This window comes from Dipodomys spectabilis, unplaced genomic scaffold, assembly GCF_019054845.1.
Source record: "Dipodomys spectabilis isolate Male_0828 unplaced genomic scaffold, ASM1905484v1 ptg000140l, whole genome shotgun sequence".
Classification (NCBI taxonomy): Eukaryota; Metazoa; Chordata; class Mammalia; order Rodentia; family Heteromyidae; genus Dipodomys; species Dipodomys spectabilis.
This window is the reverse complement of record NW_024870817.1, coordinates 29,563,012-29,579,119: the sequence shown is the minus strand read 5'-3', so window position 1 is coordinate 29,579,119 and position 16,108 is coordinate 29,563,012. Positions and strand designations below refer to the sequence as shown.

The 16,108-nt window shown below is 41.1% G+C and overlaps 1 protein-coding gene across 2 annotated transcripts in view; it reads right to left on the bottom strand.

Moving 5' to 3' along the window:
• Positions 1-16,108, bottom strand: part of Arhgef28 (Rho guanine nucleotide exchange factor 28) — a 222,749-nt gene that overhangs the window by 37,570 nt on the left and 169,071 nt on the right. For both annotated transcript variants that reach the window (XM_042690839.1, XM_042690840.1), the window contains 7 exons: positions 13,883-14,061; positions 12,718-12,809; positions 11,490-11,672; positions 9,530-9,658; positions 5,545-5,645; positions 2,732-2,770; positions 2,586-2,633 (listed from right to left, as the gene is read on the bottom strand). In XM_042690839.1, the coding sequence (XP_042546773.1) occupies positions 2,586-2,633; positions 2,732-2,770; positions 5,545-5,645; positions 9,530-9,658; positions 11,490-11,672; positions 12,718-12,809; positions 13,883-14,061 (771 nt within the window). The remainder of the gene's footprint in view (positions 1-2,585; positions 2,634-2,731; positions 2,771-5,544; positions 5,646-9,529; positions 9,659-11,489; positions 11,673-12,717; positions 12,810-13,882; positions 14,062-16,108) is intronic.

The window sequence follows — 16,108 nt, the reverse complement described above, 5'->3', positions numbered from 1 at the left end:
AAACTCATTTAAATATTTAGTTAATGGCTTTTAGGAGTTGTTAATATAATAAAAATGATATTTAGTGAGAATAGGTACTAATTACTGTGCTCTTGACATATAAAATAATCACCACATACTAGCTAATGAAGCACTCAGGAATTTGCTGGCCTGGCAGAAAGAATTACAGACTGCACGCTTAATCCCAAGGACATCAGTGTTGCAAAACAAATAAAAATCCAATATTTCACATGCTAAAACTGCTATGGCCAATAACTTTCCTGTAATGATTACAATTAAAATAACTCATTGTGGCTATGAATAATTCACTATGTCTACCTAATATTTAAGATATGACCATTCTCTTCCCTACCACAGAAGTGGAAACTGAAGATTGGATTTTCATTTCCACACTTATTTATATTTAAACTTAGTATAGAGAACTATACATTTTTATATTCAAATCATACCCCTTCTCAGTTGATATCTAAAATAAAGTTTATTTGTTTTATAGGATAAACTAATCTCTAAGAGCATCCATCTCAGATCAGCATGTGTGATATAATAAGGAGGATATTCACACCTAACTATGACCAAGATGGAGTGTTTATTATCACCACTATTAATCAGCACAATTTCAGTTGTTCTAGCCAAAGCAATAAGCCAAGAAAATGGAATTGTTACATTAGTACCATTATTTTCAATTTAAAAAAAATTCTACCTGGAAAGATCCCAAGTAATCAATGAAAAGATTATTAAAATAAAAGATAAAGTTTACAGAGTTGGCCAGTCAGCAACAGCCACTGAGGAGACATTTTTATGTACATTTAGTACCTAGACATGAAAGCTGTCAAGCTGGTGACTGGCCCAGATTTGTAGATAACAAAACAGATTGTGGCAAAAGTGTCAGTATGGTTCCCCATGGTTTTGGTAGGAGACAAGAATCTTGATGGAGAAACCCAAAAGCATTTGTAAGAGAAAAATGGTAAGAGGAGACTAGCATTGCCATATATTTCACTATAAGCCAAAGTTTTAACAGTAGGTGGTAGTAGTACAATGACAATGACAATTAAGCTCTAGTTGCTCTGGAGCAATAGCTGGCACATGATCAGGAGAATACAAGAAAAAAGGTCTTGATACCTTTGAGGTATAAATAGGAAAACATTAAATACAACATGACTTTACATTTTCTGGTGAAAACTTTACACTCAATTCCTTTTTCACATTCAAAAGGTATGAAATATGAAATATGAATGAATAGTATATTCATGAAGGAAAAACTTTAGTCTCACTAGTAATCAAGGAAGTACAAATTAAAATAATCAGATATCTTGATCCTTATTCAAATTAGAGATGAGTGAAATAGAAAGATAATTGAATTATCTTAGTGATGTTTATAAAAACCTTAAAAAGATCATTCTAGTAAGATATCCTAAGGAAATATCCAGATATTATCAAAATGTGTGCAAAATGTATGCTATTAACAATACAAAATGGTTAGTCACTGACGGCTCACACCTGTAATACTAACTACTCAGGAAGCTGAGATCTGAAGGTCATGGTTCCAAGCCAGACAGGGCAGAAAAGTCCATGGGACTCTTTTCTCCAATAGACTACTCAGAAAAAGCCAGAAATGGCACTAGCCTTGAGCAAAAGAAGCTCAGAGGCAATGGCAAGGCCCTGAGTTCAGGCAGGACCAGCATGCACACGCACACACGTGTGCACACAATTGCACATAAATAAGGGATTGGGTAAATTTCATAGACTGGAATTAATTACATATTCACTAAAAATTAGGCTATACAATAATAGTTGTTTCTAAGTAATACAAAACAGTCTAAAAACTGGAGTGATATACTCCAACATGGCAGTCATAATTCTCAGGATAGATTCACAAGTCACTTTATACTTGAATTCCTAATTTTTTTCCAATATAAAGGATGGCTTTTAGAACATCATTTTCTTAAATCAGCAAATTAAGGAGTTGTGTGCATTGAGCCTGCTCCTTATGTAGGACCCAAGAGGTCCTGAGGCCCCTAATCCTCAATGCAAGTACCATGTTTTCATCCTGTTTTCCCTGAAAGGTAATAAGTCACCCAACAGTCTATTTGCTTTTGTGAGCTCAGCCCTCAGCCCAGAGAAGATACTTGATGAATTTTGAGGGAAGAACAAACCAACACATGGAAGAACATAGGAATTATTTAACAGCTCTTATGGCTTCATGTGGAAGTGCAAAAAAAAGTCTAGGTGTGAATTTTAAGTTTCCATCAGAAAATCTGAAGTCATGTGACATTCACCTAAGAGTTTCATTGTAATCATCAAGCCAGAGCATAGTTAATCATCACAATTTCTTAAAGATATGAACTGTTTTATGATTTCTGAGAAGAATGGCATAAAATTCAGTAGAAGTGTTGCCTCATGATTGCAAAACCAGGTGATGAAGTCCGAGTCCTCTGGCCAGCTGGGCGCCACTTGGTGGATTGGCATTCTCTAAAGGTCATTCAATACCTCTCATATGTCCTAATTTCTAAGGTCTGGGAATCGTCAGAGAGAATTTCATTAAGAGATAACATTCACAAGGTCAAAGATTAGAGAAGGGTCATTACCTGAAGGCTGTATAAGAGACGAGTTAAATTCTGAATGGCTTGTATAATCTGAAAAATAAGAGTGTATGTGTCAAATTCTTGATAAAGCTTTCATTAGCTACAAATTGAGAATGGATGCTGACACATTTAAAGCATGTACAGCTCACCTCTGACTGTGAGGACCCTGGGAAACTTCTCTCTTCCTCCTACAATGCATAAAAACGTAAGAAGATGAATACCACTCTACTTCTGAAAAGTTGTATTGCGGTTGCTCTAAAATGTGAGCCAGCCTCCTCCCAGAATGAAAATCTTTGCAGAAAATCTTCACAGGGGAAACCTCCCCCTGCGCTACCCCAGCCCGCATGCAAACACGGATGCAGGGTAATTTTTACCCAACCATCCCTTAAAACAATGAGGAACCACCGTGAGGAAGTCCTGCAAAAACAAAGGGGCAATGAAGACCATAGACTGAGCTCCCTTTGCTCAGGTTGCTCTCTTGCATGACCCCTTGCTCTCTGAAGGCCAGATTGGAACCTAGAGACTATCATAACAGTCCTCTAGATCCTGCTCTGTCAGTGTTTGAGACTCATTATGCCCAAATAGCCAGTGTCTGGGAAAAGAAACCAGACTCAGGAACAGCTCAAAGGAAAACACTTAGCTAGTTTCCTCTAGATCCCTCCTCAGTTAGAGTTCACCAGACCAGAGCAAAGGCCATGAATGAGGCCATAGGGGACCATCTCTCATTCTTCGTTTCTCTCACATCATAAGGGATACTGAGAGCTTCTAGGTTCCAGAATCGAGTTAAACATTTGTTTATAATCGGACTTCTCTTACTACAATGTAAACCAGTGAGTAGCAATTTATCTGTGCATTCAGTGTTATATCAAGACCTTAGAATGGTACCTGGTATGTAATGGGCATACAACAAAAGAATGGCTAGACACTGAATTCAACTGCACTCTATTCAATAAATAAGTACTATCTACTCCACTGTGTGTGCAGTGGAAGTTCATCAGATACCTGCCCTCCAAGAGCCTATAGTCTCTTTTTGTCTGCTTGAGCAGATGTAATTTTAAGCCCTGAAGAACACACAGCCACAGTAACTCTCAGGTAACTTTATACTTGTTGATAAATGGGTTAGTTCAGGCTGGCTTATGAGGAGTTAGCCAGATTTCCTCTTCCCTCATATTGCCAATTAAATTTTTCATTATTGCCTGGAGCCAATGACTCATGCCTATATTCCTAGCTACTCAGAAGGCTGAGATATAAGGATTGTGTTTTGAAGCCAGGTTAGTGAGGAAAGTCCATGAGTCTCTTATCTTCAATTAACCACCAAAAAAAAAGCTAGAAGTGGAGTTGTGGCTCAAGTGGTAGAGTACTAGCCTTGAGCACAAAAGCAAAGGGACTGTGCCCAGGCCCTGAGTTCAAGTCCCAGGATTGGCACCAAATTAATAATAACAATAATTCATTATCAAGCAGCTCCTGATAAGGAACAAAGGCTGTAAAAGGAAGTTAAGTTTCAATGAATTAGATCTGTGCCCAGACCTAAGCAGGATTAAGAACTCTTGTTCCATTGAGTTCTAGAGTTCTTTCCTGGTCTGGCTCTGTCCGGGAAAGAATGGGTTTTTATCCATTGCTTTTGCAATAAAAAAGACTACATGGTAGTAGAGTTTCATATTCTGTAAAAATTAGACAATAGAAATAAGTTGGTATTGTGTTACATATACGTAGTTAGATCCAAGAACCACTAGGTTTGAAATGTCAGAAAAATTGCATACTTTTTAGTAGAGTTGGCCTGCCACCTGGTGGTTCTTTTGCATACTTGCATCTGGTGATTTAATTTCTGTTCTTTGGGTTAGAGGTTTTGTTTTTGTTTTTTAATTATTTAACTTGGTTTACTCTTACCTATTGGGGAAGATCATTATATACTTTTTAAAGTTTAGTTTCAAGTGATCTTTCCTTATATCTGTTCATTTAGTTTCCCCAAAATGCCATATGAAGGACTGAATTTTCTGTATAGGTTCCAAAAGGGAACCTAGATTGTTAGTATCACTTCATCTGTGGCCTGAATCATGGTAGGGGGGACATATGTTCCATTCAGGATTAAACTATCACTGGCCAGCTCTCCTTCCTGCCTTCATCATACATCCACTCCCCCTCCTCCTCTCCCCTCTCTAATAACTTGAAAGCTACACACTTCAGCATATAAAATGGCTATCTCTGCTGAAAAGAATGAGAAGGAACATTTTAAGACAAATACATTAGAGTGCTTACAATCAGAATAAAAGCTTATGTTCATATCATGTTCATTTGAGCCTGTAAAATTTTAAAATGAACATTAAACCACAGCTGTCTTATCTGCGAATTTTTTTAAAATGCAGACTTGATTTCTCTACTATATGCAACACATAAAAAAGATATTCTACATAGATGGCAAACCAAAAAAGCAATAGCATCAGAGCTGCCTGGCCATAAGCAAAACTTGTCCATATGAATTTAAAATCTACCAAAAAGTAGGCAGGATGAGGGTAGTGGCGGGAAGACAGTTGGAAGAGTGACTAGAAGGTCAAGGAAGACAAAAGCAGCAGGATAATCCCAGAGTAGACATTATTTCAGCTCCATTAGCACCATCTGGTTGCATAGGACCCCAAAGCTCAGAGCCAACTTCTCCAGCAGCCAGACACAGCAGGAGAAGCAAGGGTCTGCACTGCAGAAGGTAAACCAGGAAGTCAGAGAGTGCACATACACATATACACGTGAGCATTTTCAACCTTTTTTTAATAACTTTTTAACACCCACAAGCATGACGTAGGAAGGACATTTAGAGAAGAAATAAATTAGGAAGTTTAAATATGAGTATTTAAATTAATCAAGAACAGTTCAGAGAAGTATTCATTCCACTTGCTTCCTCATGGGGCAGGAATGTTTTATAATACAAAAAGCAACGGGTGCTGTTTACTAACAAATCTGTTAACAATACCTTCTCCCCTGCATCAGAGACGGCCAAGTCTGTTACCACACCCTGGATCCCGGGATCCAGATCCCAACAGCCTCTTTCTTCTGTCCCTTCTGTGACTAGTGCTGGATGCACACCATTGAGACAGAAACAAAAAGGACAGCATCAAACATCAGCCAGCCAACCCCATTGTTTTTACACAGCCGATGACCCACATTTAAAAGAAGAATCATCACACAATATACATTTCGAATGTTCCATGGGAGGCCCTAAAGTGAAGCCCCTGGTCCCTGCCCATATGGAGCTTACATGCTAATAAGATACACACTCACAAACAGCATCGAGAACCATTCATCTTGTTATTGTTACTTCTTTCTTGCACAGATGTGTCACTGTGTTGTTTCTGGTATGGAAAGGGTACAGGCTACCTCTCACTGTCCCTTAATAGGAAAACATCTCCTGGGGAAGGTTATATTTGAAACAGGTGTGGTTGAACCAAAAGCAAGGTCTCTTGGCAGACCCAGGCCTGTAAAAGGCTCCCTGGAGACCCATATAAGAGTGGCAGCCGATAAACAAGGTTTAGACAGAAGGTCCAAAGGCAAATGGGGGAGGCATCTTGCGTGAAGGCTCCAAAGGGCTAATACTTTATGGCTCTAGAGTCACACAGACTGAGAATCTAGCCCAGTGTCTTGTACTTTCATTTCTCAGGCTTTAAATTCACAAACACTGTAAATACTGTATACTGAACCTATGAAAACACAAAAACTAGTCCAGCAACGACATATTTCTCTGCATATTAACTCTCTATTGGTAGGATTTTGCTTATTTCTTTACCCATGGGAACTCGGCTCAAATTTCAGTTATGCTTGCCTTGCACTAGAGTTTCCAAGCCCTTCCATACATTAGAACAACATCTAACCAGGACTCCAATTAAAAATATTTTCAATCTGTGATATATTTTATAATTTTTTAAAAATTTGGCATCACCTTGGAACTTTATTTTTAACAGAGACAGCGCCTTTTCTCCTTAACTTTGTGTGTGTGTGTGTGCACGCACACGCACTTGTGCGTGCATGCATGCATGTGTGACTCTCGCTTGACTTTTTTTCCTAATCAAAGTTGGTGCTCTACCACTTAAGCCATGTCTCCACTTCTGGCTTTTTGTTGGGGATAGAAGTTTCATGAACTTTTCTGCACAGGCTGGCACTAAACTGTGATCCTCATATTTCTGCCTCCTGAGTAGCTAGGATGACAAGTATGAGCCACCACCATGGAGAAGCTGTTTTCTCTTTGTTTAACTTAATAAACTCTTTGCTTGCTTCTATCTTTGGGGAACAAAAGTTATCGGGACTCCACAGGCCATTTCTAACACAAGGAAGTTTTTGTTTGAGGAGAAATTGCTTGAAATGATATTGTGTCCAAGCAGGACAACATTTATTTCCTGATAGGAAAGGGACAATTTGTATTGATTTTTCTGTCACTGGAAGAATGGCTCCATGTTTAGGTCCTATTCTAACTCTTTAAAGAGAGATGTCAAAGGGATGTCCAAAGAATTAACCAGTCTCTTTCCTCTCTACACTCCCTCAGAGAAAGCGAGTCCATTGAACATGGAGAGTAGCCCAGGCTGAGCCAAATGAAGGCAGAAGACCTGGAGCCAATTCCTGCTCACCAGAATCAAGTTCCAGATGGCAGAACCATGACAGCAGTAGCTTACCCTCGGACACTTCATTAAGTGTACAAAGAACTAAAATCAGAGGGATTTGCTTGGTGTATTACCCTCAGACTGACATGAGCTGGCTTTAGAAGGACCCAGTCCTCAAAGTCAATCACAGAAGTGACCCATTCATTATGGATCTTCATTTAGGACTAATCCTTTGTTCTTAACTTTGTAGAGAGTCAAAGTCTAATAACACCATGCTCTAATCCAGCACAGAACTGATAGATCCTGCCAGCTGATCATCAGACGGCCACTGGCATCCCTTTGGAACTTGACCAAGTCATGGGAGATAGGGACACAGGCCAGGGACTCTTCACTGGCTGGCCTGAAGGAAGGGAAGGACCAGCCACATGCTCTGAGCAGCTGCATAGCAGTGGAGCTTCCTCAGCTGTCTCTGGGGTAAAGCAGAAAGCAGCAGATCCCTACATGTATTTTTAGACAGAACTTCCTCAATGGCATAATGAGGTTCTTCTTTTAGAAGGAAATCACCCAGGGCAGTACAACTCCCCTGATGAATATGGGCTGTGTCAAAATGAAAAACATATGTGCATATGCCAAAAATAGAAGTCTGGGATTAGATAAAGCAGAGTTTGAGAGGGGAAGAATAATTATTGGTGCCTATAAAAAATGTATAGAATTAAAGTGATACTGCTTCTTATGTATTTTACTTAACCAAGGGATATTGTCAAAGACATTCCAAATCAATTTAAGCCTCCACAAGCTCTAGCTATTAAAGATATTCTAATCGTATTGTATATAATTTCTTTTGGAAGTAGTATCTTTCCACCTACACATGATGAAAAAATATACTTTCCTTATGCTCTTAGAAGCCTTTACATAATTTGATTTAAAATTATACCTACAACAGTATAATTAGGTTCTGAGACATTACCTAATTCTTTACATTCTACTTTTCTGTATTTAAAATATGACAGATGAATGTGGCTGCACACTCCTGTAATCCCAGTATTAGGGAGGCTAGAGTAGGAGGATCTGTGAGCTCAAGGCCAGACTAAGCTATATAATAAGACCCTGTCTCAAAAAAACAAAAAAAAGAAAAGAAAAATAATTGGAATGGTGTTTTAATAAACAAATTCTGATCTGAATTATATAACACAGATTAAGACTCTTTTGGAATGGAAAGACTTGGAAAAAAATTACATTAAGTGAAGTAAGCCAGGCCCAAGAAACATAGGTCCCACGGTTTCCCTTATTTGCAATAACTAGTATAAGTGGAGGACAAGCAGAAAAGGTCAGAAGCTATGTACATATGACCAGATAAGATGATGGTAAGTGAAATGAACCCCAAGATAGAGACACAAGTGGCCTTTTCTTTCTTGCTATTGTTTTTAATATATCTAAAATGTACTATGTGATTTTTTTGTTTCTCCTGTATGTTCTTCCCCCAGGGTATAACCCCTGTTTTCACTGTATTTGACGTCAGTACCCTGCATCTTGTGTATACATTTTTCTAACTTGGGGAGGGGAAGGGAAAAAACAAAATGCTAAAACAAGGATACAGGTTGACCCATTGTAACAATGAGATGTACAAGGCACTATGTTGAAAACGAATTTTACAACTTGGGGGAAGAAGGGAGTTAGGGAGGTGGGGAGGGAATGGATGGTAGGGGAAAAACAAAGGAGGAAGTAACAATGCTAGTTAGGAAATGTACTCATTACCTTACTCATGTAACTATAACCCCTCTGTATACTATTTTTTCAATAAAAAAACATTAAAAAATAAAAAAGACATAAAAAATAAAAAAGACTCTTTTGAGAATTCTGCCTTTACGTGTGTTTGTGTATATGTGTGTGTTTGTGTTTATGTCTGGGTATCTCAGAGAGAGAGAGAGAGAGAGAGAGAAACTAGTTTTCTGAGTTATGTCTTCTCAGTTGGTACCCCATGGGATTAAGGGTTTGTTCTCCAATGGACTTCAGAGGTGCTTTCTTCAAAACCAAAAATGACTTAGAGGTCCTTTCAAAATTGGGTTCAATAAATCATATGAAAATTGAGGCAGGTAGGTTTGGGGGAGGTGCACCAGTTTTCTAGAAAGCAAAGCAGTGTAACACAACAGCTAATCTTTAAATCCTTGTCCTTGGAACACCAGCACTACTAATACACATATATAATATTTATTTATAGCTAGCATAATTAATGTCAGGCTTTTTCATTTATGAAAAATACATTAAGTTCCTTCCAAACTGGGAGAGTCCCTGCTTCCACTTTATGTGATCACTATGTGCTGCAGGAATGGAGCCGAGGCCCCGTGCCCGGCCTGCGTGTTCACTTACGAGCAGTAGGCAGGCCTGGAACATCTTGAGAACCAGGTGTGGCTGTGGAGAGCGGTTCCCCACAGGCTTCCTCGGATGACTGACTCCCATGCTCCTGCGAGGCCTTCACAGCAACTTGCAGACTCTCCGCTAAGGTGCAGCAATGATCAATGAAACAAAACAAAACAAAACACACAAATACAAGCGGAGTTTAATCTACACCAAGAATTGGCAAGTTGCATTTGCCCTGTGCTTTTTTTATAGAGCCCAGGACTTTAACACACACACACACACACACACACACACACACACACACACACACACACACACACACACACACACACACACACACACACACACACACACAGAGCGATGCCAGAGGTGATGTGACCTGAAAAGCCTGAAATATTTTCAATCTAGTCCTTTATAGAAAAAATTTTGCAGATGCACAATCTAGAGAATAAACTCAAAAGTCAAAGCTCACCAGACACCAGTGGCTTATGCCTGTATTACTATTGCTGAGATCTGAGGATCTCAGTTCGACGGTAGCCTGGGAAGACAAATAAGAGAGAAGAGACTCTCTTCGCCCCTCAACCAGCAAAAAGCCAGAAGTAGAACTGTGGCTCAAAGAGAGAACTTTAAGTGAAAAAGCTAAGGGACAGCCCTGAGTACAAGCCCCAGAATTAGCAAACACACACACACACACACACACACACACACACACACACACACGTACACATACATATACCCAGTCAAAAACACATTGTAAAGAATGATCACAAATGTAACTTTCAGAAAGTCAGTGTGCTAAGAAACTACCTGTAATTTTATTAATATATATTCAGTATCAGACATTGGAGTTTTTTAAGCTGTTACTGAGAAATACTAGCTATTCTTGAAAAGTGTGTTTCCCCAGTTTGCCTTTAATAATAGAGTCCCAGAAGAGAAAAGGGAATTTACATTCTACATAAGCACAAAATCTTTTTAGGACCCGTTCAAGGAGTATACTCAACTGCCTTCTTTACAGACAGGAGCTGTTGACCCTGAGAAGTCTCCTGCAGCACTGTGACAAAGCCCTTGCCTACCATATGGAAGGACCTGGGTCCATTCCTCCACCTACCTCCACTACCAAGAGGACAAAGCTGGCTCATTCTTCTAGCTGCTGTTGGGTTGGATGGACTGTGCAGGGTGGGTTTCCCCCTGTGGCCCATCCCGTGCTTCCACTACATTGGCTTCTCTTTAACATTTCGTCCACAGCTGATCCCTGACACCTCTATCTCATTACCCAAGGGCCAAAGGAATCAAAGCCAATGGATTTATAACCTGGCACAAGTGATAGCTTGGGCTAAGTCGCCCATTCTCACTTTTAGTCAGTGCTTCAACTTCCTTCTCTATAGAATTTTTCACTGAGTGTACCATCCATACCCAGTCCTCATATTATCTGCACTGTTCTTGTCCTAAACAAGCCTGGTACTCATCTGCCTCAGGCCTCTGTCTCTGCTATTCCTTCTATCTGGAAGACTCTAATATATTACTTAGCCTTCTTACTTCATGTCTGGTTACAAACCATCCTATCAATGAAGCCTTCCTTGGCTATCCTACCTAAAGTAGAAGCATCCAGCCCTGTCACACTCCAGACTCCTTATTCTGCCTATTTTTCTGGATAGCCCTTGATTCAGCATGACACATTTCTTTTCTTTATATCTTAGTGTTTCTAGAATAAGTTCTACATCAGTCACTATTTTTTATAATTTTTATTATTATTATCTTTAAGTAGTTATATGAAGAAGTTTTTTGTTATTGCAGAAAACAGTTTACAAATAGGATAGATTTGGATCAATGTCTCCCCTTCCAACATTCTCACCCATTCTCTCTGTCTTATTCTGCTATAATTTCAGCACTAGGACCAACCACAGTAGCACAGAATAACTATGCCATAAGCATTCTCTGCCAAGCAAAATCTTTTCCCGGAACAACATACCTTCTTTCAGTGCTGCTGCCAGTAAGGAGGCTGCCTGGGGGAGCTCCCCGGGATCGGGTTTAATGAGGAGATGCGGCTCCAGGTGGACGTCTTCATAGCCACTCAGCTCCCCCAGCTCAGCATAGATATGCAGCTTCTCCTCCAAGCATGTGCAAATCTGTTGGTCTTGGTTACTGAGTATTTCTATGAAATAAGAGCCATAGCTTATCGCTAAGATGGATAGAACCATTAATAAGCCGTCCAAGTGATGAGCTAAAGATGTTGCGACTTAGCAAACAGTCTGATCTACAAGATTAAGGCACGTGTTGCTGGGTAGCACAGACTCCAGTTCAAATCCCCACTCTTCCACTTAGTGACTGTGGTCTCCGGCCAGAGATTTCACAACTTTCACAGCACTCCACAACTGCTCGTTTCCTTTTCCATTCCCCTAATTCCAGAAAAACCTCGCAAAGCCACTCTTTGTTTATACAGGCTGTTTCCTATTAAGGCTAAACACCCAGCTCAGGAATGAAAATTGAGGCAGCCCTACCCATGATGAGTGAATGCCCACAGGGGCAAGCAACACAGAGGCTTCAGGCTTCAGCCAGTCTTGGTCAAAACCAAACATGGTTTATGTTTCTGCTTCTAAACATCCAGTTTCTTATGCCATCTTTGCATGCATCTTTTTCCTCTGATTTCAACATGGTAGAGAACCATGTTGAAAGAACCAAGCTCAGAAACCTTGACTATCATCTGATCCAGGGATCCTTGGTCCTTTGGATCTACCCTCTGTGGAGGGGAGCTTTAAATATTCATGTCTACACCCCAACCACAAACAGCTGTTTGAGCAAGGAGCCCAGGTAGCAGTATTTTTAATGACGGCACCAAGTGTTCTAACAGGAGACCAGAGCTGAGACTTGGGGCTTTGCAGGAGGCTTCTCCTCTTGGCTCCTCATCCAGTCTTACAACTATGACATGATGGGGCTGAGACCTAAAACTAAACTGTCAGGCAGCAAGTCCAATGCTCATCCATACCACACTGCCCACAATCATGGTCTCCTATCTGTGATGTGCATAAGTATTAGTGCGTATGCATATACAGTTAATCACTAAGTCTTCTCTGTTGTCAGGGCTGGCCAGAATGAGCTTCAGGTAGAAACAATCAATAGCCTCCTGCTATAGCAGCTGGAATTTCATCATGCCCAAGGAGAACACCACAGCTAGGGAGCCTGAAGTGCCCACATCATACCTTGGCATTGCTGAATTTTGGCCAGTCTGGCTTCAGCTTTCCGTCTCTCTTCATCAGATTCACTTGTCCGTCCCCCATCTTCCTCTGGACAGCTTTAAAAGGCAACAGTCAAGACATACAACTGAAACTCAATCCAAGCATCTTTGGGCTCATTAGAAAAACATGGGAACTTGGTAACAGAATTATTCATAGAGGCAAGAAAATTCAGCATATAAAATTCTCTGCGCACACCTTTGCCAAGAGATGGGTTTTCTTTTGCATATTTAAAGGATCCTGCATAATCTAACATGGCTCTCAAAGTCAGAAGTACAAATGCTCCAAATCCTCCCCCACCAAATAGAGGCAGTCATTACAATTAAAATAAATTTTGGCTTTTATACCATTTGAGCATCTCTTTTGTTTTTGACTTGGTAAGTTTTAAGATGGGGTCCAGAGCTATATTTCCCAGACTCAGTCTCCTGAATGCTGGAATGACAAGTGAACACTATTATATCAGCTTGAGCTTCTATTCTTCATGCAAGGAAAGTAACAGGGTTGAGAGGATGGAACTATGCACCCTATCAGGAGGGATGCAGAGCAGGTGGAGAAATTTGTAAAGTATCAAGCTCCAACCCTTCAAATAAGTATAAAGAATATAACTCCCACTTTTATACCCTCATTGATTAAAAACAAAAATACCTGTCCTCGTTCAAGTAATAAGGGATTCATTGACTTAGAACACTGAGTTCCACCCATCTAAAACCATTTATTGAAAGACTGCTCAGTTCTAGGCACAAAAGGAAATATAGGACATGTCTGCTCTTGCGGAGCTTCCAGTCTAATGAAACTTACATACACATACACATGTAGACACATAAAAAGGCAGCGTATGACAAGCACAAGATAAATGCCATAGACAGCAGATGCCATGGCACGTGAGATAAGGCAGAGTCCTTGGACTGAAGAGGTCTTCAAGAAGCAGATGAGGCAGGGGCTGCACCCAAGCACACAGGCAGAGGGGAGGGAAGGTGTGAGCATCATGCAGGAAGGTGAGCGGAGGACAAGGCTGCAGGTGAGGTGCTATGACGGGTGTGAGCAGAGCAGGAGCAGAGGAAGACATGATTAGAACATCTTTCCCCAAATGAACAAGTGTCTTCCATATATTCCAGCCAGAAAGAAACGTTACCTTTCTACTGCCTGCTGGATCCGCCTCATCCAGTTGTTCCGTTCCTCCTTGGAATTGGTGTGGATTTCATACATCTCCGGGCCAGCTGAGGAAGCACTGATCAGAAACATCCCTCTCTCCTCATTTGCAACTTCTCTCGCAATAAGCTTCTGAAGGGAAATGACGGAGGGCTTCTGGTCCTGTGGGAAAAGGGAGGACATGCGGATGAAACTGCACCTTCTCTAGCGTCACAGTCACCCCAATACATGGGCCCAGGAAGCCACCAGGATAAGAAGGCCTTCATCTCACTCCTGATCTTTTCAAAAGAGCTGCCAAGCTGGTAAGTTTTCCAAGGGAAATGGAGAAGACAGGATGGAAAGAGAGGATTCTAGGGAATGCTTGCTCTTAGGAACTGGTGGCTTCAGAGCTGGGAGCAGTGGCTCACATCTATAATCCCAGGTACTTTAAAGGCAACAATGTGGAAGATCATAGTTTGAGGGCAGCCCAGGCAGAAAGGTTTGGAGACCCCATCTCAACCAAGAGCGGGGTGCTGTCATCTCAATGATGCAAGAGGCATAACCAGGAGAATTTCGGTCCAAGCCCAGCCACAAGCTAGCCCTGGGTAAAAACACAAGACCTTATCTGAAAATAACTAAAAGTAACTAACAAATATTGGCTGAGAGTTCAAGCAGTAGTGTGCCTGCCTAGGAAATATGAGTCCCTCTGCTCAACCCAGTTACTATTTCCCCTCTTCCACCCCCCCCCCCAAAAAAAAGAATTGGTGGTTTTAAAGGATAACTTTTTAAAAGACAGAAAAATCAGGTAAGAAAATATCAAGAGCTATGGGGCTGGAAAGATGGCTCAGTGGTAGAGCGCTTGCCTTGCATGCCTGAGGCCCTGGGTTCGATTCCTCAGCACTACACAGGCAAAAAGAAAAAAGCCGAAGTGGCGCTGTGGCTCAAGTGGTAGAGCGCTAGCCTTGAGCTGAAGAGCTGAGGGACAGCGCCCAGGCCCAGAGTTCAGGCCCCACGACCGGACTCAAAAAAAAAAAATATCAAGAGCTAAAATCAAAAATGTTGTGGTCAAGGGAGGAGGAATTTCACAGTATAGGCTATCAAATATTATACAAAACCAAAAATGATGAAGGATCAAAAGAATCTGTTTATTTGGCCACTAATAGAAGCACAGTTTCATATAGTGATGAGAAAAGAACCCCAAAACCTAAAGGACAGGTTGCAAAATACAAGGGAAGAATGAGGAGGGAAGATGTAAGAGTCTCCAGCTATCACCAGGCTCTTAGCCTATTGTTCTGCAGATCCAAGCACAGAGCTCCTGTGACAACATCTCTCCTTCTCACCAAGCAGATGAGTAACTGGAGAGCAGGAATGGCTCAAACTCATCAACAAACTTGTACTTCATCCTAAGAATAAAGTCTAAAATTTGGTGCCCACACCTCGCTAAATCACCTCTCCCTCCCGACATTAATTGTGGTTCTTCAGTGCCCTGTGCAAGCAGTGGGGACTGGATGTCAATTTGATCACACTCAAATGGATGAGAATCTAGAGATGAAAGAATGACCACAAGAATGCATACAGGCTGAGCAATGTGTGTGTGGGGATGGGGGCGGGGGGCGGGAAGGGGGGGGCGTGTAGAGACTCTGCTTTGGTCTGTGGCTTCCACCACTGTTTATGGAGAAGACTGCAAGTGTGTGGTTTTATTCCTACCTCATGGACTGAGGGATGCCTTTATCCAGAACATTCCACTCTATGCCTCACTGCTGATTTCCTGGTGCTGACTTAACAAGCTTCCCAGCATTGCATAGCTGTGCTACATCTGGAATCATGTGTCAGGGTGTACCTGGAATATTTCTTTTATAGTACACACACACACACACACACACACACACACACACACACACACACACACACAATTATAGATGATGGCGGACCAGACTACTGGTCTATGTGGTCCTATGTTGCTCTCTGAAAAGCAGCTGTATGGCCCTCTGAATGAAGGTGGTTCTCCGAGCATTGCTAACATCCCTTGTTCTACTATTATGGATCTATTCTCTAAGGTGTTGTGGGTTCTCCCTGTTTCGATGCACGGTTTGAGCTTCCTTAGCTTACAGGGCAAGTGACCTCTGATTGGCTTTGAATTTCTTAAGACATGAGCAAGAGTGAAATTATTTGAATCAGTTGGTTAATGTTTGTGGGGAAGGGAGGCAGCAGAGGAAAGCCTTTTAAAAGT